This window comes from Ornithorhynchus anatinus, chromosome 4, assembly GCF_004115215.2.
Source record: "Ornithorhynchus anatinus isolate Pmale09 chromosome 4, mOrnAna1.pri.v4, whole genome shotgun sequence".
NCBI classification, from domain to species: domain Eukaryota; kingdom Metazoa; phylum Chordata; class Mammalia; order Monotremata; family Ornithorhynchidae; genus Ornithorhynchus; species Ornithorhynchus anatinus.
Genome location: NC_041731.1, coordinates 14,476,707 through 14,502,023, shown reverse-complemented (window position 1 = coordinate 14,502,023; position 25,317 = coordinate 14,476,707). Strand labels below are relative to the sequence as shown.

The window sequence follows — 25,317 nt, the reverse complement described above, 5'->3', positions numbered from 1 at the left end:
ACCTAATTAAAATCAAGAAGCCTTTTCTAACCCCTCATCTCCCCTTCTCCCTCTCTCGTCTGTGCCACCCACGCATTTGGATCGGCACTTGATGTTAAGCACTTTTAGCACTTGATATTCACTCCAGCAGGCGCCCCATTGCACTTATGTGCACACTCTTTATTTATTTTAATATCTGTCCCCCCCCAATGGTATTTGTTAAGTGCTTACTATTTTCCAAGCACTGTTCTAAGCACTGGGGTAGATACAAGGTGATCAGGTTGGACAAAGTCTCTGTCCCACACTGGGCTCACAGTCTGAATTCCCATTTTAGAGATGAGGTAACAGAGGCACAGAGAAGGGAAGCCATTTGCCCAAGGCCAAACAGCAGACAAGTGGCGGAGCCACGACTAGAACCCATGACCTTCTGACTCCCAGGCCCGTGCTCTATCCATTACACCATGTTGCTTCTCAGCTGTACCATATTGCTCTACATTGTAAGCTCCTGGTGAGCAGGGAATATGTCCATTATGTCGTATTTTACGCTCCAAAGCACTTAGTACAGTGCTTTCGCATACCTGTATGTGCTCAATAAATACCAGTGATTGATATTCTGTGGAATCTCATCTTCAATTGTAGGAGGGATGCTGGGGAGACTTTTGATGTGGTGTTGCTATCCTTTCAGGACTCCCTCCTTTTCTGGCACGAGGCTGGAGTGATCACTCCACTCTATAGAGATGCTGTGATAATGTGGAAAAGGTCATATAAACTTCATCCACGAAGTGTAGTGGTTTGCATACCCTTTTCCACCTGGACTTCCGACTACCTATAGCTCATGTTCCTTAACTTGGTTTGCATAGGAACAGGTGGCTTTCTGAAAGCCTCTCTCATCTAAATCCTGAGGAACTACTAATTTCCCAGGTACTGGCACTAGGGCATGGGATCTCAGTTGGCACTGGCCTTGAGACTACATCCTACTCCCCTTAGTTCTCCCGCCTGCTAGGCCAGACTGTGCATGATAATTAAACATCTCTGGAGACTTGTTTGGGTCTCTGTGCTCTGGAAGAGGAAGAGGACTGACAGAACATTTACAGTGTGGTTTGTCTGCTGAGGACCCTGTGTTTTGGTCTTTGGCATTTATTTACATAGAAACATTCATATTTCCCCTTAGACAGCCAACCGCCACTCATTTAACCCTTACCATAATTGCCCAGGAAGGCTCGAAAATTATCCTCTTTCAAGAAGCCGTTGCTTTAAAAGGGATGAATAGGATGTTGTTGGTTTTTTACAAAATCACCGACTTGAGCTTTATCCTCCAAAATAAAGACAGCACTTTGGGGAAAAAGCTGGTCAGAGACCATGGAAAGCAATCTTTCAGAGAATGAATGATAAAGTGATAAAATACGAAGTCATGAAAAGCTGACAGAATTTAGGATAAGCCCTCATCGTGTTGAAACAGTTACAGCTTAACCTGAGTGACCACATAAGAATACAGTCTCTGAGGGTCACAGTCCTGAGACCATCGGCTGGTAGATAATACAAGTGTTTACATAAATCAGAGATCGGGTCTAGCCAAAAGAGGGAAAGTTTGAGAATGAGACCCATCAAGCTCTCAGAGTGACCGCAGCTGAAAATCTAAGATGAGCTACTCCCCCTGAAATAACCATTCTTTCTATCACGTTTATACAACCCTATCCCTTTCGTTTGGCAAATCTCCTGCTTGGCTGCTGCCTGTCTCCTCTAAGGCCTTCTCTCCTGCATTCTCTATCTTGTTCATCTCAAACTAAATAGATCCTCCCCACTGAGTCTCAACTTAATCCTAGGCAAGGCTTTGCCCCTACCCCTTTTTTAGCCTCCAAGAATCCAGTAATAGAATTGCCATATTTAGTGATAATCACACAGTTCATTCCATCGTATTTACTGAGCACTTGCTGTGTGCAGAGCACTGCAGTAAGCGCTTGGGAGAGTACAACACACTGAGCATTCAACAAGGATCAGGAGAGCAGAGGACCTAGCTAAAAGGAGACAGGGAGAGAGAAGAGGCTTTGGAAAGGGGATGTGTCTGTCCACTATTTCTCTTCTCATATTAAAGCCCAGACCCAAAAGCTGACAGTTGGATGACTTTTATTTTTTGGATGGGAATATCCACTTCAAGCTGGTAAAAACGAGGCCTCCACTGTCCCTTTTAGAGGGACAGCTGACCCCCTCAATGCCTTTGCTAAGGTTAGGCCTGGCCCTCTGGCAGCACAGGCCTGAAACAACAGGAAGTCAACCGTTCTGAGACAAATTCCCCCTGGAAGAGGTAAGTTAGAAACACTAGGAAAAAATTACCAGGTTGAGAATGGAGAGCTACAGAGAGTTTGAGAGCTAAGTGCCTCCCTTAGAAAATGACTTCTGCTTAGGTGATTTTGGCTTCACTTTTCCCCATTTATGCCAAGTCAATTGTTTAAACTTTTCTTATGCTCCTAACCCCTTCGAAGTTAATGCCCTGCACTTTCCTGCTAGGGAAGCAGAATAATAGTGGGGAAACAAGGCACTGGATGAACAGGTCCCCAGTTTCTTCTCAAACAGGTATTATTCCTTTCTGCGATCCACTTGGTTCTTCCCAATGGACAAAGTGGCTTTGTGCAGACACAATACGCCAGCTATATTTCACCTATTTTTTTATGTTAATTCTGAATTCTTAGTTGGATGTTTTTCTGGCTCTATAAAGTTGTCTCCTAGCTCTCACTGAAAGGAAACAAGAGCATCAAATTTCTTTTTCCCCCAGAGCAAACGGAAGACAATGGAAGCCAAAGTCTTTTATTTGCTGAAGCCTTACCTCATCATTATAAATTTAAAGATACTGCTACTGCATGAAGATAGCGCTTCAGTGAAGCAATCAAAGCCTGGGAGGCAATGAAGTAGACCAAAACACTCTTAAGAGTCAGACTCGAGTCAAGACTAGATATGAATTGTGCCTTAAGAGCTATTCCAAACAGCGAGATGTAGAAAACCCCTACTGCAACACTCCTTTCCCATCCACTTCATTTGCTTATGAAACTATACCTGAAACTCTGATTAGCAAATGTTCGGTTTTTAAAAAAATGATATTTCTTAACTGCTATGTGCCAGGCACCGTACTAAGCACTGGTGGGGGTAGACACAAGATAATCAGGTTGGACCCAGTCCCATGTCCCACATGGGGCTCACAGTTTTAATTCCCATTTTACAGATGAGGTAACTGAGTCACAGAGAAGTTGAGTGACTTGCCTGAGGTCACAAAGGAGGCAATTGGCGGAGCTGGAATTAAAATCCAGGTCCTTTGACTCTCAGGTCCATGTTCTGCTTCATCCCTGACTCTCCCGGTAGCAAGATGGCTTGTGTATGTAAAAATGTGTATTGGAGGAAAAAAAAATGTGTTCTACTGAGACTCTTCTCTATAGGTATTTGCTGCAGATGGTCACTGGGACTGCTTAAGGCACAATCGATCATTGGTATTCACTGAATGCTTGCTATGTTCTAAGCACTCCATTCAGCACCTGGAAGAGTACAATATAGGAGGTAGACATGATCCCTGCCTTCAAGGAACTTTCAATCTAGCAGTGAAAATAGACATTAAAATAAGCTACAGGTATGGGGAAACAACAGAGTGCAATGATAGAGAAATAACTGCTGTGAGGGTGGGGTGAATATCTAAGTACTTGGGGGCACTGACTGAAGGGCACAAGTCATGCCTAAAGGAGAGAGACTAGTGTGGAAAAATGAGAAGATAGAAGATGGAGAGAACTGTGGTCTGTCAGATACTAAATAGAAGGGAGTTCCAGGCAGGAGGGAGGGCGAGAGAGATGAGAATGAGGGACAGTGAGAAGGTAGGTCTTAGAGGAGCAAAGTAGGGGGCTGGAGTGGGAGAGAAGCCAGGAGAGATAAGTGAGAGTTAACTGATACATGTGCACGGTTAGGCATCCAAGTCAAAAGTGCCTGAGTGAGACCTCGTTTATTACTTCAACTTCCAAATTCTGATAGAGCTCTACTGCTCTCAATTGTTGATATCACTTGAAGGCAGAAAATGGGAGAAACACTACTGTACGTAATATAAGACGGCTTCCACACCAGCTAAGAAGAAAATCGAGACCTGAATCTATGAGGTAGGCAACATCAGACAGTAAGGCAGGAATTGGTGAACAGTGGCAATAGAAGCTAAGCTTCCTGTCCCCCCCAGCACCAGCACAACCTTCTGATCACTGCCTGGACTGTCAGGTAGAGGTGATTCATTCAATCGTATTTTTTGAGCGCTTACAAGTGCAGAGCACTGTAATAAGCGCTTGGAAAGTACAATTCAGCAACAGGAAACAATCTTGCAGTCAGGGCAGTCACCATCTTCTTGGAAAGAGTTGCAACCTTCTCGTGAATAAGCTGAACCGAAAATAAAGAAGGCTGAAAGGGAGAGCATAAGGGCAAAGAGAAATAGAAGAAACTAAAGCTCCTTTATGCTATTATGGCTCTTGAGAGAGTCAGATGGGGAAATTGCATTAGAATTTGGGAATTAAGGCAACACATGCATTAGCCAGAGACAAAGGGTAAATGTAATTAGAAAAATAGGAAGAATAAACTAGAGATGTCAAGAGGCATTGTTTTCCTATTTATTGTAGGACTCGTTTCATTGTTGGATGTTGGGCACTGTGTTCCTGGATAGCGATCTATTTTTCCAGGTTAATGGTTCAAAGATTGACAGCAAGGGGGTCTGGGCCAGAGACGGACATCTTTCCAAAGCTGGACAACAGCTGTGGAAGAAACATGTTACGGTGAGATCCTGTGCCAATAGAAGCAATTCACCAAGGTCTTGGCCTCATAAGGTCCTTTAGGTTTAATGGGATCTCAGTGCCTTATGGATGGAAGTTTAGTTTGTAAAAATACGGGTGTCACATTATCATCTGTCACATTCAAAGAAGCCACTACCTACTGGACCGTTCATCTCTGACATGTAGACACCTAAGCACTTCTTGCTGAAAAGTCCCTCGTTTGTGTTTCTCCTCTGTCACCACACCTTCAGTCTCAATTGAGAAGAGTCTACAGATGCACTCCCCATTCCTCTTCGGCTTGATTTCAGTAAAACAGAAGAACTTCAGCCCAAGGGTCCCAACGAAACGTGACTTCAGAGCAGCACAGAATTTCAACTCGGTAGCAACAAAAGACAAAATTCTTCCCATTCTATATTGTGATTGCATAGTTTCAATTCTCCAATTAAAATTTTCAAGACCCCCACCTTCCATTAAAAACTTGACGAGCTATAGCTTGTTTCCTTCTGGGTTAAAATTACCATCCTCCTCCACCTTCTAACTTCATTTTCCATAGAGCTGCTGCAAAACCTGCCTTTGCCCCTATTCCATGGCTAAATCAAGCTACTTTGTAGGTGGTAAGGGGATTAATACAGGCTAAAGGATGAGCATTCGGAATTCAATTTCTTTGAATAGCGAGAACAGAGTCTTGAGTAGAAAATATTATTCCTGTGACTTAACTTCCCCACTTAGGGCTTCAGTGCATTAATCATCTCACTCAAACTGGACAGCTTTACAAAGTTAAATACATTGAAAGGTTGCTATTTTCTTAAGCAGGTGAGAACAACCTTAATGTCTCCTGAGGATTTCTCCATTGAGCTGTAGCTGTGCTCTCTAACCAGTGTGTGAGTTGCAAAGGATCACCTTCTGAAAAGCCACAAAGGAATAGAAGAAGACGAGACAGTCACAGAAGACTCACTATCATGTTGGCTGTGAGAGAAAAAGGGAGCCAACCAAGCAGAACAAAAGTCCACTCACTTGAAGCCACAGACTCTCAGCTCACACAGAAAAGTTGAAATCCATCCAATTGTATGCCCCAAAATGAAAATGACATAAACGCACTGAACCTCAAAATTCCTTGTAAATGCCCTTTTTTAATTTGAAAAACTTAAAATTGTCATCCCCTAAAGAGAGCAGGAATCTGGAAGAGCAGCTAAACCTCTCCAACTGGCTGCCAAGAAACCTGACATAGGATCCAAGAAATTTGACTTAAAGCAGTTATTGCCAGGAAGGTGCAAATCCAAAAATACTCAAAAAACAATCCTTCCACTCCCTAAGCAGATGTTAAGAATTTCATTATCAGAAAGCCTTCATTTCTGCAATGAAGAAGGGTGAGTAGTTTTATTTTCCCAGCTGCTAGCTCTCTCAGGCTGCCTGGTTGTGCACAGATAACCCTCTCGTACTTATACTGTAGTATCATACGGTTTTGAGAGATGGAATTAAGGTGAGGCTCTTGTGAGCAGGGGAGGAAAACCCTCTTTTCTTCCTTATCCAAAGAATCCATATTCTAACAACCGAGAATCACTGATGATCAAAGCTGAGAAATCAGGCAGTGCGATACTCACGCGCTTGCTAGCAGGTTGGTTCTGAGGTAAGGAGCCTGGGGTCAAAACAGGAGAATTGGCTGGGCTGCAGAGTTCCGGAAATGGATTCGGTATCGCCGGCAGGGATGATGTCCTAAACTGCTGATCCTCTTCTTGAAGGCGTCTGGATTAAATGCCAAAATAAGGGTTAAAAGGTGACAATTTCATTTCCTGAAAAAGCAAGGATGTCCTGGTTTCTTAGTAGGCTGCTCACTGTCCTTCCTCGGGGATACTGGACACACAGCACCCCGCTTTGTTGTACATGTTTTATTGGGGGTGCCGTGTAAAACACTGAGAAAAAAAAGATAATAATAGTACTCATTATAGTATTCGTTAAGCGTTTACCATGTGCCAGGCACTGTATTAAGCACTGGGGTGGATACAAGCAAATCTTGTCTTCTGGGTGACCTTGGGCAGGTCACTTCACTTGTCTTTGCTTCAGCTACCTCATCTGTAAAATGGGGGTTAAGACTGTGAGTCCCATGTGGGACAGGGACTGTGTCCAACCTTGTAACCATCCCAGTGCTTAGAACAGTGTTTGGCACATAGTAAGTGCTTAACAAACACCATAATTATTGTTATCATTATTGGTCTGTGAAAAGAAAAAACCCATATAATACTAAATGGCACTTTGTGGCACTAGCATCACCCTCATATGGCAATCAGTGTTTGCAACTGCAAAGACTTTGTATCTGGTCTTGACTATTTCAATGTCTTAACTGTGCCCCTCTAAAACCCTTTTATTTTCTGTGATTCAATCTTGTCTCACTCGCTGTCATCCTCATCTTCACACCTCCCCTCATGCCTAGAACTCTCTCTCCCTTCACATTTGACAGTCCACCCCCTCCCCATCTTCAGAGCCCTACTAAAACTCCCATTTCCTCCAGAAGATTTCTCTAACATCTCATCTCCCAAACTTAGTCTCCCTCCCTACTGCATCACCTGTCCATATCCCCTAAGCACTTGGGTACCCACCCCCACTGCCTCTTCCAAAGATACAAAAATTGGGGGTTGGGTCAGAGAGGGCTTACCAACTAGAAAATGTGGGAAAGGCTCTTCTAAACTGTGATTGGAAAGTTCTGTTTCAGATTCTTGGTGTAAAGTTAAAATGCATTCTGTTTAGCCAGACATTATTAAATGTGCTTTTCGGAGTAGGCCCACAGTCAGTCTTCATCTCTTCATTCATTCAATCATACTTATTGAGCACGTAGTGTGTGCAGAGCACTATACTAAGCACTTGATCACCACAACTTGGACCAATTTTGTCTGAAGGCAACCTGACAAAGAGGAAGACTACACGTTCTGGGAGTGTTCACTAGGTTATCTGAATTTGTGACAAGAATACCTCCCACTCCTAAACTGTTCGGAAATTAACAATCTTACTGTATTGACACTGTCACTGCCTAAACCGAGGGCTACCAATATGATAAGGCAAGGATATGAATCAAAACAAAGAAGAGGCAGGTAAGACATTTGCAAACTCTTCTGATTTTTCAAAGCAATTTAGATGGCTGAAGTAGCCTAACGTACCATCTCGTACCATCTGGATCAATGGAGCAGGCAGATATGAAGTAATGCTTCACCTTAAAATAATCACTTCTTCCTAAACCACAAGTAATGTGGTGCGGCGGTAGCCAGAGTTACGTGCAACGAGACCTGAAGATTGATCTACAGTGCTCTCATGGAGAAAAAATGTTTCCATTAAAATCGAGAGGCTTGACTAAAGTGTGGCCGAAACTGCTGGAGTTCTGGCTCAAGCCTGGAAGCAGAGCTGCACTCAGTAGTCACCACGCACACCAAGCCCATATCTGCACTTCCACATTCAAAACGGGTTTCAACTGAAAATGCGCTAAAAACTCAAGCAACAAAATCCAATTATGAAAAAGGCTGTGGTCTGACTGTAGGTAGAGAAGGCTGTCTTGCAGGTATGAGAATGACAGAATTCATTTTGGTTCTAAGTTATGTGTTAAGCGCTTGCTATGTGGGGCAGCTACAAGCTCATCACGTTGGACACAGTCCCTGTCCCAAGTGGAGCTCTCAGACTTCATCTTCACTTTACAGATGAGGTAACTGAGGCACAGAGAAGTGAAGTGTCTTGCCCAAGGTCACACAGCAGACAAGCAGTGGAGCCGGGATTAGAACCCAGGTCTTCCTGACTCCCAGGCTGTGCTCTATCCACTAGGCCACACGTAAATGGCTCACACACAGGAAATGAAGAGTGATCACCATGGCTGAATCTAGACTTGTCCCCGTGGAACACCACAGTTCCTTCCCCGAGATATAGACCACATATGGAGAGGGATATATTTCATCTTGTCTCCTGGAAATCACCTCAGCACAACTGCCAATTCCATTCCCTTGGACACACCCTGAGGTCGGAATACTTGACTTAAGAGAACATCGTCTTCCTCTGACAGCTCCAATCTATGGGTAGAGAGATACTATCAGTTATCCGGGGCCTGTTACTCACGGCTTGCCGGCAGCTTCATCATCACTGCGGGAGAACGCCCCCAAGACTACGGTGCCAATTAGACCATGAATCAGGGCTACAAGTCTATTGCTTGTCGGGCACACGGTGTCCCTGAGGGTCGAGAAACTATCATCTCCCTCTCTTTGATTCATATAGAGAGGGTCATTTTTCGAAGCCTGGAGGCAAGCAATGATAGGGCTGCAACAGGTGGCCTCGACTGCTTTAATCAGTCTCTACTGACATTTCTTGGGCCGTGTGTGACTTTGGGAATGACGCTTGACTTTTCTGTGCTTCGGTGTCCTCATCTGTAAAATGGAGATTCAATACTGTTCTACTTCCTACCTCAACTGTGAGCCCCATATGGGACAGGACCTGTGTCCAATCTTGTATCTACCCCAGTGCGTTGTACAGTCTTTGGTATATAGAAAGCATATACCAAATACTACAATTATAATAATAATAATGTTCGTATTTGTTAAGCACTTACTACGTGCAAAGCACTGTTCTAAGCGCTGGGGGAGATACGGGGTAATCAGGTCGTCCCACGTGAGGCTCACAGTTAATCCCCATTTTGCAGATGAGGTAACTGAGGCACAGAGAAGTGAAGTGACTTGCCCACAGTCCCACAGCTGACAAGTGGCAGAGCCGGGAGTCGAACCCATCACCTCTGACTCCGAAGCCCGGGCTCTTTCCACTGAGCCACGCTGATTATTACTTCTCCCTAAATCTAAAGTAGTGTAGCATCACAATAGAACTACATGCATAAAAAATGCCGATGCATCCAGAGGAAAAAAAGGATTCGTCTCTTGCCATTTCATTAAAACTATTTGTTCAACAAATGAAAATGGTTATCCTTCACATACTCATCTAATTCTCTGTGACCCACATTCTGCCTACAATGAGTAACAGTCCAGAAGGGGAGAGCGATGAAATGACGTTCCCTAGGAATCACAGCACGTGAGCAGCAGAGCCGGGACTAGAATCCATGACTCGCGATTCCCAATCTTGTGTTCTTTCTATTAGGCAGCACTACCTCCACTGCATCTGCTGCACTACTAAATCTGTTCCCCACGTTGCCTTGAGACTGATTTTGTTTCCCCTTCTGGACCTTCTCTAAACTCCTACTATCACACCTTATCTAGTTGCTGTCTGCCATGCATGGCATGGTGATTAGACTGTAAACCCGTGATTAGACTGTAAGCCCATCAAAGGGCAGGGGCTGTCTCTATCTGTTACCGATTTGTACATTCCAAGCGCTTAGTACAGTGCTCTGCACACGGTAAGCGCTCAAGAAATACTATTGAATGAATAGTGGATGGAGATCTGTCTGGGGGTCAGCAGGTCACGGGTTCTAATCTTGGTCCACCATGTCTGCTGGGTAACCTTGGACAAGTCACTTCTCCTCTCTGCGCCTCAGTTACCTCATCTGTAAAATGGGGATTAAGAGTGTGTATATGGGACAGAGACTGTGTTCAACTGTATTTGCTTGTGTCCTCTCCAGCGCTTAGTACAGTGCCTGGCACAGGGTAAGGACTTAAATACCATCATCATCATTATCATTTTTATCTTCTGTATCTATTTCCCTCATGTCTACAGCTCTGTCATATCATATGGGGTTTTATGTTACCTTGTCTTTAAAATCCTTCTTCTGTTCTCCCTATTTTGGGCAGTTGTTTGGGTGGACTGCTGCTGTCCACTCTCCTTACATGCCCTGCCTGGCAAAGGTGGGGGCTAAGGGTTGCAATAAGCAATCCTAATGGAGTGATTACATTCCAGGGCTGTAGAGTCCGAGACCTTGTGCTGCATCACGACGCGAAATATGGTGCCTACCGGGAGTCTAGATTGGTAAACTCACTGTGGGCAGGGACTGTGTCTCTATTTTTCTATTGTACTCTCCCAAGTGCTTACTACAGTGCTCTGCACGCAGTAAGCACTCAATAAATGCTAATGAAGCTACTCTAGAACAAGGATCGACAAGCCCCAAAATAAGGAAATAAAAATGCTCAGGGCTCTGCAGATTCCCTCGTTAGCATGCTGCTAAATAAGGTGGCAAAAGCAGGGATCCCGGGCGGTCGCTACTCCATACCTGACGGCTAGGATGTGCATGGGCTGAGATCGCTGCACCTTCTGCCTCGGAGATACCTGCTGCAGGGAGGTGAATCCTGAGGTGACCAGTTGACCCCGGCCGTGCTGACCGTTCTGAAGGAGCGGTGCTGTCTCCGACTGCCGGCTGCAGGCAGAGTATAGGCTTTCCAAAGAGGAATTCATGTCATTGACCAAAGCTTCTAGGTCCACGTCATCATCTAAAACGGAACACAAATGAATCGCATGAAAAGAGGCTCCTGATTTCATTTGGAACAGTTCTGCCCCGGTGACACCTCAAAGAAGACTACCCGAAAACCCCGAGTATTTTAATCACATTACTGGATGGGGAGAGGGTGGAAAGAGCATGGGAAGGATGGGACTGTTATTGCATAACGAGAAACAGACAATGGAAAAGTACACATCTGAGTAAGATAAGATTCTGATTGAATACCTATAGAACTAAACTGACTTAAAACACCCAAATGCTTTGGAAATCAGCCCCCTTAATTATACTGTAAGGTCTCAACTGAAGAATTAGGAGAGTCATTGTGTGGTGCAAAGCATAATTGCCACCCTTCAGCCCTTGAGCAAGCAGGTAATTCTCCATTCTTTTGGCTCCGCAGCCTTGTTTCCACACTGGCAATTTCCACCGTGACTGCTGTCTTCTTCCACCCATGCCCCACTCTCTAAGAGCTCCACAGCTATTTTCCTTCACTGTCAGGACTGGTGGATATGGTTAAGGGTAAGACCCCCTCCCCCGCACAAAAAAACCCCAACCAAAAAAAAAAAAACCAACCAAAAACCAATACCGACCACCGGTTAATACAAATGTCACGGCTGGAATGTGGAATTGGGAGCTCAACAGTAGTGGTGAGAGTAGTTATTAAGCATCTTCTGTGCATGCAAAACACAAAGAACTTTTCTAAGGGCTTGGGAGAATTCTCTAGAAGCCAGTCAAGGTCCCTGCTACCTGAGCTAGCAACCTTACCAAGGGCAAGAGGCTGATATATATGATTTTCAAATGGTGAGAACAGGAGGAAAAACGGAGAGAGAAGCAATTATGTCAGGATAAGATAACAGAGGAGATAAGTGAGTTTGCTGGTGAAAGTACTTAGTTGCTACAAAATAACTTCTAGGTTGACACCACCTGGGGTCTTGGAATTAAATCAAGGAAGGCTTCTCATAGGAGATGAGTTTTTTTGACGAACAGGCTTCTCATAGGAGATGGGATTTTTTAGATGGACTCTGAAGATGAGGACAGCTGTGGTCTGGAATATTTGAGGGGGGAGGAGGGAAGTCCAGGCAGCAGGAACAGCAAGAGCAAGGAGATGGAAGAGGAAGAGTCAAGAAACCCAAGTTGCGAAGCAAGAGTCTGAACAGTGAAAGGAAAGTGGAGAGTAAATTGTGAATTCTATGGGGTTACTGAAATGGTTAGCTCTAATCCATTCGCGATCCAACCCTCTAATAAAACCAGTTAAACGGCAGAGCTCTGCCCACCTATTGAGGCCAAGGCTTAACAATGAAGATGCATTCATCTACTCTCACTGTGGCCCTTTTAAATTTTAAAATTGATGAGAAGTGTACTGTGTAGTTTGCTCAATCCCTGATTTTCTTCACTAACCTGAGGCAAAAGGTGGGATGAAGCTTTGGGGCAAATATCCAAATGGAATATATTCACACCAGTGACTGTACCCTTTCCAGACCCAGCCTTCAGTTCTAAAACCCAATCCAAGTATTTCTGCCATCTCTGTATTAGTTATTTTGGGGTTTTTACACTGAAACAAAAGTCCAGCCACCCTCACCTTTGGTCATTTGACCCTATATTATTGAATTTCCCCTTTCATTCATTCAATGGTATTTATTGAGCGCTTACTATGTGCAGAGCACTGTACTAAGCACTTGGAATGAACAAGTCGGCAACAGATAGAGACGGTCCCTGCCGTTTGACGGGCTTACGGTCTAATCGGGGGAGACGGACAGACGAGAGCGATGGCAATAAATAGAGTCGAGGGGAAGAACATTTCGTAAAAACAATGGCAACTAAATAGAATCAAGGCGATGTACATTTCATTAACAAAATACATAGGGTAATGAAAATATATACAGTCGAGCGGACGAGTACAGTGCTGAGGGGATGGGAAAGGAGAGGGGGAGAAGCAGAGGGAAATGGGGGGAAAAGAGGGTTAAGCTGTGGAGAGGTGAAGGGGGGGTGGTAGAGGCAGTAGAGGGAGAAGAGGAGCTCAGTCTGGGAAGGCCTCTTGGAGGAGGTGAGTTTTAAGTAGGATTTTGAAGAGGGGAAGAGAATCAGTTTGGTGGAGGTGAGGAGGGAGGGCGTTCCGGGACCGCGGGAGGACGTGGCCCGGGGGTTGACGGCGGGATAGGCGAGACCGAGGGACGGCGAGGAGGTGGGCGGCGGAGGAGCGGAGCGTGCGGGGTGGGCGGTAGAAAGAGAGAAGAGAGGAGAGGTAGGAAGGGGCAAGGTGATGGAGAGCCTTGAAGCCTAGAGTGAGGAGTTTTTGTTTGGAGCGGAGGTCGATAGGCAACCACTGGAGGTGTTTAAGAAGGGGAGTGACATGCCCAGATCGTTTCTGGAGGAAGATGAGCCGGGCAGCGGAGTGAAGAATAGACTGGAGTGGGGCGAGAGAGGAGGAAGGGAGGTCAGAGAGAAGGCCGACACGGTAGTCTAGCCGGGATATAACGAGAGCCCGTAGCGGTAAGGTAGCCGTTTGGGTGGAGAGGAAAGGGCGGATCTTGGCGATATTGTAAAGGTGAAACCGGCAGGTCTCGGTAACAGATAGGATGTGTGAGGTGAACGAGAGAGACGAGTCAAGGATGACACCGAGATTACGGGCCCGAGAGACGGGAAGGATGGTCGCGCCATCCACGGTGATAGGCAAGTCTGGGAGAGGACCGGGTTTGGGAGGGAAGATGAGGAGCTCAGTCTTGCTCATGTTGAGTTTCTAACTTGGACCGAGAAGCAGTACGGCCTACTGGAAAGAGCATGGGTCTGGGAGTCATGGGACCTTGGTTCTAATCCCAGCTGTGCCATTTGCCTGCCATATGACCTCGGGCAAGTCACTTCACTTCTCTGTGCCTCAGTTTCTTCATCTGTAAAATGGGGATTAAGACTGTGAGCCCCATTTGGGACAAGGACTGTGTCCAATCCAATTATTTTGTATCTACCTCAGTGCTTAGTATAGTGCCTGGCACTATAACTATATATATAACTATATATATTTATGCTTAACAAATACAACTATTTTTATTAATCTGCCAATTGCTTGCTGTGTGCTCTTGGGCAAGTTGATTCACTTCTCTGTGCCTCAGTTCTCCTGTTTTCCCTCCTACTTAAACTATGAGCCCTATGCAGGACAGGGACTGTGTCAAACCTAATTAACTTGCATCTACCCCAGCGCTTAGAACACTGTTCAGCCCAAAATAAGTGCTCAACAAATACCATTAAAGAAAGAAAATATTGAAAGTTTTCTTGGGAATCAGTTCCCCAAATTACATTTCCATGATGGCCTCTCAAGAAAGAGGTAGTCTGAAGTTCTAACTTTGCACTCGGTTACATAATGTCACAAAAGCCTGCTGGATGGACGTAGAAGCTGAGGTGATGTCGAGGGACGGAAGGAACCCTCTGTATTCTATGAAAGATTGGAAGCAATGTTACCTAGTGGATAGAGGCTGGCCTGGGCATCAGAAGATCTGAGTTCTAACCTTGGCTTGGCCACTTGCCCACTGTGTGACCTTAAGCAAGTCGCTTCACTTCTCTAGGCCTCAGCTTCCTCGTCTGTAAAACAGAGAGTCAATACTGCTCTCCCTCCTAACCTAGACTGCAAGCTCCATGAGGGAGAGAGATTGGGCTTGATGATCTTCTACTGCAGTGCTGAGTCGAGTCCTTGGCACTTAAATACTCACTATCATTATTATTGAGGAAGGAGACACAGAAAGGGAAAAGTTGTTGCCCTTGAATGCCATTGCCATTCAATACTATCTCTATCTGTTACCGATTTGTACATCCCAAGCGCTTAGTACAGCGCTCTGCACATAGTAAGTGCTCAATAAATACTATTGAATGAATGAATGAATACTGCCACATATTGAAAAGTTCCAAAGCAGTCTTGGGTTCAAATTAATGATCAATAAAGGACACAAAAAACGGTTCTACACCATATTGCAGTATTTCAAGCACTTTCTCAAAACATGGGTCTTGGTTTATGGTGGGAAACTATTCTGACAGTTAGAAAATTATTCTACTGAAGAAACAAACATGATCTTAGCACACGATACACCATCACTGAAAGTAAATCTGAAGATATGTTCTGCGATATAAATGAGAAATCCTTCCTGATTTATTCTACCAACGAAGTCTAGAACACTGCTAATGTATTATTCAGAAGCAGAGTATTTGTGTCAGCAGAAGGTATAGAGGAACTTTTTTTAGAGTATTTGTTAAGTGCTTACTATGAGTCAAGCACTGTTCTAATTGCTGGGGTAGATATAATCAGGTTGGACTCAGTCCCTGTCCCAGATAGGGCTTACAGACTGAACTGGAAGGAGGAGGATTTAATCTCCATTTTACAGATGAAGTAACTGAGGCACACAGAAGTTAAGTGACTAGTCTAAGGTCGCACAACAGACAAGTGGTGGAGCCAGGATCAGAACCAGGTTCTAAAACTCATGTCCGTGCTCTTTCCACTAGCCATGCTGCTGCTATAAATTTAAAGTGGATTTAGCGGATTAAAAGGAGGAGATGTTGAAGGAGCAATTGACTAGTTATAAGAGGATCACCAAGGTTTGACAGCGTCGTGAAAACTGTGGATAAAGAGGAGGGTGGGAAAAGGAGGAGAGACTGAGGAGGATTATCTAAAGTAGAGAATCCTTGGAGTTGGCCACGATGAAATAAGTCATTTGCTGGCTTAGATTGGTTGTAGTAGTGAGTGATCAGATTGTACCACTCATCTCTCTTAAATATAAGGAAGAACCTTGAGCCATTTTGAGGAATCCACATGTAATCCTATTATGCCATCAGTTACTAATCTCTATTGAACGCCTACAGCACGCAGGATTCTGTACTAGATAAGCTACACAATTTAAGCTTAAATGACAGGCCCACCCTATTAAGAGCTTGTGCTTTTAATGTTACAATCATAGACCAAAAAGGTACAAGAAGAGCTTTTGATTCAAAACCTCAGATTTGCAGATATACAGGCCATTTTCCGTTCACCTCCAAGATCGCAATGACAGTGTAACCAGGGCAGCAAAAACATGGCCACCGAAAGTCCAAAACTACTAAATATTTGGCTGCAGGAGAAGGAAGATATCTGCACTGAGCACCACAGCAACAATCCAACAGTCCTGTTACAACAGGCAATATCTAACCACATTCTCCAAGATACCATGAAAACATCCAACCAGCAGCACCCTGACCAACAACACACACAGAATCAATCAATCCATCAGTGCTATTTATTGATGCTTACTGTGTGCAGAGCACTGTACTAGATGCTTAGGAGAGTGCAATACAACAGAGTTGGTAGACACGTTCCCTGCCCCACAAGAACCTTACCGTGGAGAGGGGTACAGAGATGTAAATTATGGGGCTGAGGGAAGGGTGAATAAAGGGTGCATATCCAATCTCAAGGGTGATGCAGAATTTATTACAGATATTAGTAACAGTCTCCCCCTCTATACTGTGAGTTCCTTGTGTCCAGGGAAAATGTCGCCTAACTCTATTGTATTATATTCTGTCAGTACTTAGTACAGTGCTCTGCTAACAGTAAGCGCTTAAATACAATTGACTGGCTGATTACACACAGTAAGTGTTCGATGAATACCACAGATTGCATAAGATTATTTACATAAGGGTTGTGGGGCTGGGTGAGTATGAAAGTGCTTAAGGGGTACACCGCCAAGTACACAGTCGATGTGGAGGGGAGGGTGGATAGGGGAAATTAGGGGTTAGGTTGCAGAAGAACTCTCGGAGGAGATGTGATTTTTAGGAGGGCTTTGAAGGTGGGGAGAGTGGTGGACTGTTGGATGTGAAGAGGGAGGGAGTTCCAGCCCAAAGGAGGATGTGGGCATGGGGGCTGGTGGAGAACCAGGAACATGGGGGCAAAACTGAAAATAGCACCAGGTCTGGCACTCACCCAACACAACAGCAAGATAAAAGAGAGTTTGTGTGTGCATCGTGTGTTTGGGACTCTGACTCACACTGGCTTCTTCAGCCAGACATTCCCTCAAAGGCAGGTCTTCCCATCAGTGCCGTCTTCTTCAAGTACAAAGTACCAAGTTCTTAGGATAACCGAGAGGCGGGGAATGCCTGGGAGAATTCCTGGGCCTGGGTCAGGAAAGGAACCCAATGTTCCCTTACTCTCCACAGCACTGAACTAGTAGGAGGTGAGTTAATTCTGCTAAACAAACAAACAAAAAAAATCCAAAACCCAAAAGAAATAATTTACTGAACTTCCCTTCTCCCCAGCCCAAGTCTGGGACTTAGAAGGATATACACCCAGAGAAGATTTACATTAAAAAGAAATGAACATGTCTACTAATTTCTTTAAACTCTGACTTCAAGCCCCTAGGAGACAGGGATCGCAACTAACAACACTGATTTAATCAAGCACTTAGTACAGCACTCTGCACACAGTAAGCACTCAAATGCCACTGATTGATTGTAACAAAGTTAAAGGAAAGGACTGATCACTTTGGCTTCCCAACTTCTTCCTCCTGTTTCATTTACTTAACACACCCCTTCATTTTTGACACCTGGATTCCTTTTCTCAGGAATACTCTGTCTCTGTGGCTCAAGTTCAACTGCAATCAATCAGCGGTACTGACTGAGTGCTTACTATGTGAAGAGCACTGTACTAAGCACTTGAAATAGTACAATAAAACAAAATAAGCAGACATGTTCCCGCCCATAAAGAACTTACAGTCTAGTGGGGGAGACAGACACTAATATAAATACATAATTTATAAGACATCAGTCAATGGATTATATTTATTGAGCATTTACTGTGTTCAGAGCACTGTATTAAATACTTGGGAGAGTACAATATATAACCCCATATGTGTGGTGGGTTGAATATCAAATGCCCATAGGTCACAGAGATGATGCAGAAGGGAGAGTGAACCATGGAAAAATCAGAGAAGGCCTCTTGGAGGAGATGTGACCTTAATGATGCTTTCAAGGTGGAGAGAGTGGTGGTCTGGAGTGTATGAAGAGGGAGGGAGTTCCATTGGAGGGGGAGGACACAGGAAGGGGGACGACGGAGAGGCAGACGCGGACTGGGGCACAGTGAATAAGATGGAGTTCGTAACTTCAACTAACTTCTACTCAAATTTGTTATAGCATTAAAGTACGTAATGAAGTCCTATAAATATAAAGCCAAAAATGACAGAATCAGACTTCCTTCAGGATGTACAGATGAGTATAAGTTAGCTCCTTTTTAGTTTGAGTCCTTACAGTATTTTCTCCTCTAGAAATGGGTGAGTTTATTACAATTGACAAAATCTGCAATGAAAACAATGGGATTCTTCAATGTGTATATCTCCTCAATATTATCGATAAGCAATTCAGAATTGATTGAAGCATTCACCTAATGTAAGGCAAGGGCCTACCTTATGGACACCACTAACTCAAAAATTTGTAAATAGGGAAAAATGAAAATCTGGAAGTTTGCAGTCGAGTAGAGAAAATGATAGAGTTACATGCAAAATGAGCACTATGTTTATGAGTAAAATAGAGTACTAAACTGACTTCTGCCTGGCATTTCCTTTCTTAAATGATCAAATAGGTAGATCTTTTTTGTAGCCATAACCTTAGCCTCTTGAACTAGAAAATAAAGTGGTCTAGTCAAACCCTAATTTAAGGTTAAAACGACTATAAACAAGAATTGCTCCCTTCCTCTCCTCTTTAGGGCTTGTTGACGAAGAGACTTTTCAGAGATACATACACACAAAAAAAGAGTTTCTAAAAAACCTGACCCTAAAATTTCCACTGAATAGCATTTCAGCAACCAATAAATTGATAGTGAACTTTAATAATTGTTTTAAAAATCAAACACCCATAGGTCTGTCATTATCAATACATTACAACCTACAGCTCAGACATTAGTGGACAAAACCGTTTCATCAAGAGTAATACAGGCATTAACCCCTGCCACCTCTAGCGATGAATGAGAGTTTGGTATTGTCAACAACCGGATTTTACGAGTTTGGTTTGAGGTGATTTGCAGTCTCCCAGTATTACCATAAAAAGCAAATGGTACTGAGCAATCAGAACACTTCAAAAGGAAAATTTCTTGCTAATGAGGAACTGGGAATATCTAATTAATAATAGCTCAAGGCCATCTAAAAGTAATGCTTTAAATAACTGGGGTTTTTACTTAATATTTGTAATGTATCCTGGAAGATACAGGCTCCCACATACCCTGTGGGATCTCTTCTAAAGCTTAAAAAGTACAACTACTGGATCAATATTAAATCTTTATTTAAAAAAAAAACCCCAAAAACCTCCAATAGCTTCCCCACTAGAGAAGCAGCACAGTTGTCAGAGGACCTGAATTCCAAACCCAGCTCTGCCACTTGCCTGCTTTGTGACCACGTGCATCTGAAAAATGCCTATTTTCCCTCCTTGACCATGAGCCCCATTTGGGATGGTGCCTGAGTGCAACCTGATAAACTTGTATCTACCCTGGCGCTTACAAGGGGGCTTGACACACAGTAAGTGCTTAATAATAGTAATAAAAATAAAAATAATTAAGGCAACTCAAACATTCCCTCTGGGCCAGGAGTAGGACTGAGCAGTGGAAGAGCTATCCGGCAAAAGTAGGAGACGGGAGCTACCGGAAGCCAGCCGCTGGCTCACTGAGCTTCGGCCAAGCTCCGCGCACCACTAATTGACTGACTGAACACAACTGCTTCACAGAGAGCTTGGAACGACAGCAACGCTAGGGCAGTTCTATGTCAGCCTGGGGAAAGTCACTTCTGAAAGAAGGAATTACCACTTGGATTTCCACTTGTGAGGACTCGCCGGATCAAATCCCGCTTCTTCCCTCGCCCCACCCCATTTTCCGGAAAAGCCGGGGGGCCGGGGCTGTGGAGGCCTACTGCCATGAACCTCCTCCTCAGTGCTTCTGCTTTTCCCACTCCTCCCCAGCCCAGCCCTGGAATCTGGAGCCCCAGAGAGTAGGAACGGCACGTTGCTGAAAGGGTTACTGTTGGCAGTAGCACCAGCAGCTGCTCAAAAAAGTTTAAAAAAAAAAAAGGAACAAAAAAGTCACGGAGAAACCCAGGAGAATGGAAGGGCTGGGGCTGGGTGTTGAGGGGGTGAGGGCTGTCATACCTCGCCAAGAAAGAAGTCACGTTCTTCGTGCTTCACCTGGTGAAAGGAACTGTCCGGTAGCGTCCCTGACCTCGGTCCGGGCAGAGCTGAGCCGGGAGTCCAGACGATGAGGAGCTTTGACCGTGGGGAAATGGACTTCCCCAGAAATATTAACCATATATTGTCATAAGCCGTTTAGTGCTCATAAGCCTTTTCTTGGTAGGAAATCTGATACGATTTTGCAGAAAGGAGAGCTTCACCTAAAAAGATATTATTCTTGCACTGCTGAGCCGACAGCACCACCTAGTGCTTTTCATCTTCAAGAAATGGGCATTCGACCACAGAGAGCAGCTAAGCACAAGTACTGACTTCCCAAATTCAGTATGGGACACAACTGGAAATTTTTTTGCCCATGGGGTAAGTCTTCTGGAGGTCCCTCAGTCTGGAGGAAGAGATACTCCCCTTCTTTCTAGACCTGTGCCCTCTGGTTCCCCCATGGTCTTGGATTCGTCCCGGCCAACTGAGGACATCTACCCAGCTGGGCTGCAGCTCGCAGTAACAATACAATCTCGGAGGGGGTACCGAGGCCAGGGGCAGGCTAAACCAAACCTCAAAACAGCTGGCATGCAGAGGCTCGTCCACTCACTTCTGGGCTGGGCCAGAAGTGGCCACCTCACTTGCCACACTCGTGATCCACGTGGCTCAGTGGAAAGAGCTTTGGAGTCAGAGGTCATGAGTTTGAATCCCAGCTCTGCCACTTGTCAGCTGTGTGACTGTGAGCAAGCCACTTCACTTCTCTGTGACTCGGTTACCTCATCTGTAAAATGGGGATTAAGACCGTGAGCCCCACGTGGGACAACCTGATTCCCGTGTCTACCCCAGCGCTTAGAACAGTGCTCTGCACATAGTAAGGGCTTAACAAATACCAACATTATTATTATTATTACTGTTCAGGGGTATTGGTTTCCCGTTCCTGTCTGTGGCACTGCCTTTGTTCTTCCATAAAAAGTCTGGGCCTGGGAGTCAGGAGACGCGGGTTCTAATTCCACTTCCGCCACGTGCATGTTGACCTTGGCCAAGTCTCTTAATTTCTCTCTTTCTCTGGAAGTCCCATATGGGACAGAGACTGGGTTCAACCTGATTATCTTCTATCTATCCCAGCGGTTTGGCACATAGAGAGTGTCTAACAAATATTATTGTTACATAACAAATATTATAATCATTATGATTGAGTACCATAATTTCTTCCCTGCAGTCCTAAACTGAGGATTCCACTGCCACACTCATAACCGTTAAACAACCGTGTTCTACCTTTGGCATAGTGGACAGAGCATGGGCCTGGGAGTCAGAAGGTCATGGGTTCTAATCCTGGCTCCACCCTTTGTCTGCTGCGTGACCTGGGCAAGTCACTTCACTTCTCTGTGCCTCAGTTACCTCATCTGTAAAATGGGGATTGAGATTGGGAGCCCCACGATGGATAGAGACCGTGTCAATCCGATTTGCTTGTATCCACTCCGGCGCTTAGTAGAGTGCCCGGTACATAGTAAGTGCTTAACAAACACCAGAATAATTATTAAATATTATTATTACCCTTAGAGATAGCAAAACAAGCTATTTATGGAGGAAAGAGCACTTTGTAGTGAAATATAGATAATTCACTGTCTTAAATATTTGTAAAAGTAACAGTCTGCACTTTAATCAAGCCCCTACTGAGATTAACACCTTTTAGTCACTGTTTAAATTGACAGGCATGAGCAACATTGATATTTTTCATCCACTGATTTTTTTTATTTTTAAAAAGGTTTCTACATTTGGTCTGTTTGCTCTAGGTTAATGGCAAGATATTCTGCAGGTACGTCTGTGAGCATAAGGTAGTCAATCAAATCATTTGAGAATAAAAGGCAAGTAGTGGGAGCAAAGAGAAACAGAGGGAAAATTGCAGGCAAGGGCACTCATTTGAGGACCACCATTTGCAAGAATCCCCAATAGAAAGGAAATTGAAATAGAATCTGCACCTATTTTTGAATTTCAACAGGACTTTCCTTTTCTCAGTAATCTATTTTTGTTTCTTTACAAGCCCTATAAATCTGATTTTATGATAATGGCACTTGGCCTTCCATTAGCAACCTGTCTTTTTAAATTTAGATGATTTGGTAGTTTGGACACTCTAAGAGGCACCTCAATATTTAATACACACACACACACACACACAAATCATTTAAATTGGACATCGAGATACTTAAACATTAATAAAATATCCTAAACCAAAAATGGTGATGATTTTGCTTCACGATCTGTGGTGAAGCACAAAAACGCAAGATGCAAATGAACGCATAAGCTACTCTTGGGCATTAGTGTAAAATAATTCAGTGGGAAAACTGTGTTGGTTCAGGGGTTCATCATCATCAAAAAATTAATAAGAGTATGGAGAATCACTAAACTCCATTTAAATTAATTTAATAAACAGATTACAGTGCATATTAGCCAATAGTTTAATCTGTAAAATGGAGATTGAATACATGTTCTTCTTCCTCCTTAGCGTGTGAGTCCCATATGGGACGGCAGCGTGGCTCAGTGGAAAGAGCACGGGCTTGGGAGTAGAAGGTCATGGGTTCGAATCCCGGCTCTGCCACTTGTCAGCTCTGTGTCTGTGGGCAAGTCACTTCACTTCTCTGTGCCTCAGTTACCTCATCTTTCAAATGGGGATAAAGACTGTGAGCCTCACGTGGGACAACCTGATTACCCTGCATCTCCCCCAGCACTTAGAACAGTGCTCTGCACATAGTAAGCGCTTAACAAATACCAACATTATTATGTGGGACAAGGACTTTGTCTGACCTAATTACCTTGTGTCTACCCCAGAGCCTAGGGGGGTGTGTGGCATATAGTGAACACCTAACAAATACCATTAAAATGAAATAATAAAAAATACCGCACCCTTTTCCTCATATTAGTTTCTCCACTCCTGTTCCTGCTCACTGTCTGGTGGAAGTGCTAACAAACAGAACAATGATCACAAGTTAAGTAAGAGAAAGAAGAAGTATGGATTGGAAATCCACAAACTACATGAGTCAGCCGGTGACTAATAAAAACACAAAGGTGCACGGCACTTAGTAACACAGGTTAAACTATACCCTAGAGGAGCTTAAAAAACTACTCGATAGTATCCACACATTCCTAGGAAAAGTCAGCGTATATTAAAGTCAGTGCATATTAAATGGCATCTAGCTTAACAAATCCAGAACCAATTAAATAAGCAATCTACACAGTACATGCTGAAAAGTTTACTTCTATCAAGACTCAAATTGATACTGTTCACAATGCAGAGGGCTCTCTTCAACACAAAATGTACATTGTCAAAATCATTTAGGACTCCACTTTCATAATGATGATGATGACATTAGGTGGTTCAGGGGAATAAGAACTGCTCTTGAAATCAGAAGACCTGGGTTCTATGCTTAGCTCTGACCAAGGAACCACCTAAGGCATTCTACGAGATAGTCCACGACCAGGAATCCTGCCGCTACCGAAGCGACCTCTGGCCGAGTTAGGAAGCTAGGGCAAAAGCCTGCAGTCTCTTTGGCCATAAATGTTCTAAGAGCTATTACCATAATGGCATATGTTAAGTACTTGCTGTGTGCCAAGCACTGTACTAAGCACCAGTTTAGATACAAAACAATCAGGTTGGACATAGTCCCTGTTCCTCTTTGGGCTCGCAGATTAAGTAGGAGGGAGAACAGGTATTTAATCCCCATTTTACAAAAGGGGAAACTGAGTTAAGTGACTTGTCCGAAGCCAAATAGCAGATAATTGTGGTATGTGTTAAGTGCTCATTATGTGCCAAGAACTGTACTAAGCACTGGGGTAGATATGAGATCATCACATGGGGCTCCCAGTTTAAGTAGGAGGGGGAACGGATATTGAATCCCCACTTTGCAGATGAGGGAACTGAGGTACCGAGACGTGAAGTAACGTCCACAGTCACACAGCAGAGAAGTGGCGGAATTATAACCCAAGTCCTCTGACTCCCGAGCCCGTGATCTTTCCACTAGGCTCCGCTGCTTCCCATAAAAAAAACTGAAAGTAAATGGGTACTGCAAGCTCACTGTGGGTAGAGAATGGGTCTTTTTATTGTTATAATGCACTCTCCCAAGTGCTTAGTACAGTGCTTTGCACACAGTAAGCGCTCAATAAATACAATTAATAATAACCATTATAACTCATTTCTCCCTGCTGGGTCTCAGTCCTCAAATGTCAAGACCGAGGCTTGTCTTTCATTTTTAACGAATATTAGTATTGCTATCAGTAATGTAAACACCAACCTTTCCTACCCAGAGCTACACATTTCCCTTTCCTCATCTCTTGGGAGAGTCTAAGCGATGCTCTGAGTCCATACTGCTCCTCTGAGACAGGTGTTACATTCTGAACCGATTCTCTCGACAGCCCTGTAGACCACTTAACATATCCTAAATCAGAAGTTGCCCAGAAGTTAACAGCTTCTCTCTCCAAATACTCAGCATTATTGTTTCCATATGAAGAAGAGTGTATGCGTTGTCAGGGTAACCGGGTGGAATGTTTAGCCAATAGGACTTATTCAACACTTGCAGTACTTTCAGGTTTTTCCAATTCTGTCTGGCAGGGTAAATATTAGTTTTGTGCTTAAAATACTGGAATTTTCTGATCTGTTTGCCAATACACCTCAATATGCTGCTTTGAGGTGTGACTTCACACATGCAAACACATTGAACCTAGCATGGTATCAGGTGTTTCTGTACATGCTCCACTACACACGGTTCATGTGGCCCATACATAGGAATTATTTTTACAAGGCATCTGGGTTTGTTTTTTTTTAATCAACCATCAGCTATGACCCAAAAAGGTTACTGATTCTGATGTCATGCTGTATAAAACTGACATAAAAGCTATTATATTCTTAACTTTAAGAGCTCAGAAGTACCAAGTAAACCCACACCAAGCAAATACAAATAATGTCAGATTACTTTCCCAGATCTTCTCTCCCATCATCATAAAATCCCCAAGAAGAAAACTGTT

The 25,317-nt window shown here is 43.9% G+C and overlaps 1 protein-coding gene across 1 annotated transcript in view; it reads right to left on the bottom strand.

Moving 5' to 3' along the window:
* Positions 1 to 25,317, bottom strand: part of GRB10 (growth factor receptor bound protein 10) — a 197,904-nt gene that overhangs the window by 83,901 nt on the left and 88,686 nt on the right. Inside the window, exons 4-5 of the mRNA XM_007661527.3 lie at positions 10,936 to 11,152; positions 6,362 to 6,503 (exon numbers count right to left, since the gene is read on the bottom strand). Coding sequence (XP_007659717.1) covers positions 6,362 to 6,503; positions 10,936 to 11,152 — 359 coding nt within the window. The remainder of the gene's footprint in view (positions 1 to 6,361; positions 6,504 to 10,935; positions 11,153 to 25,317) is intronic.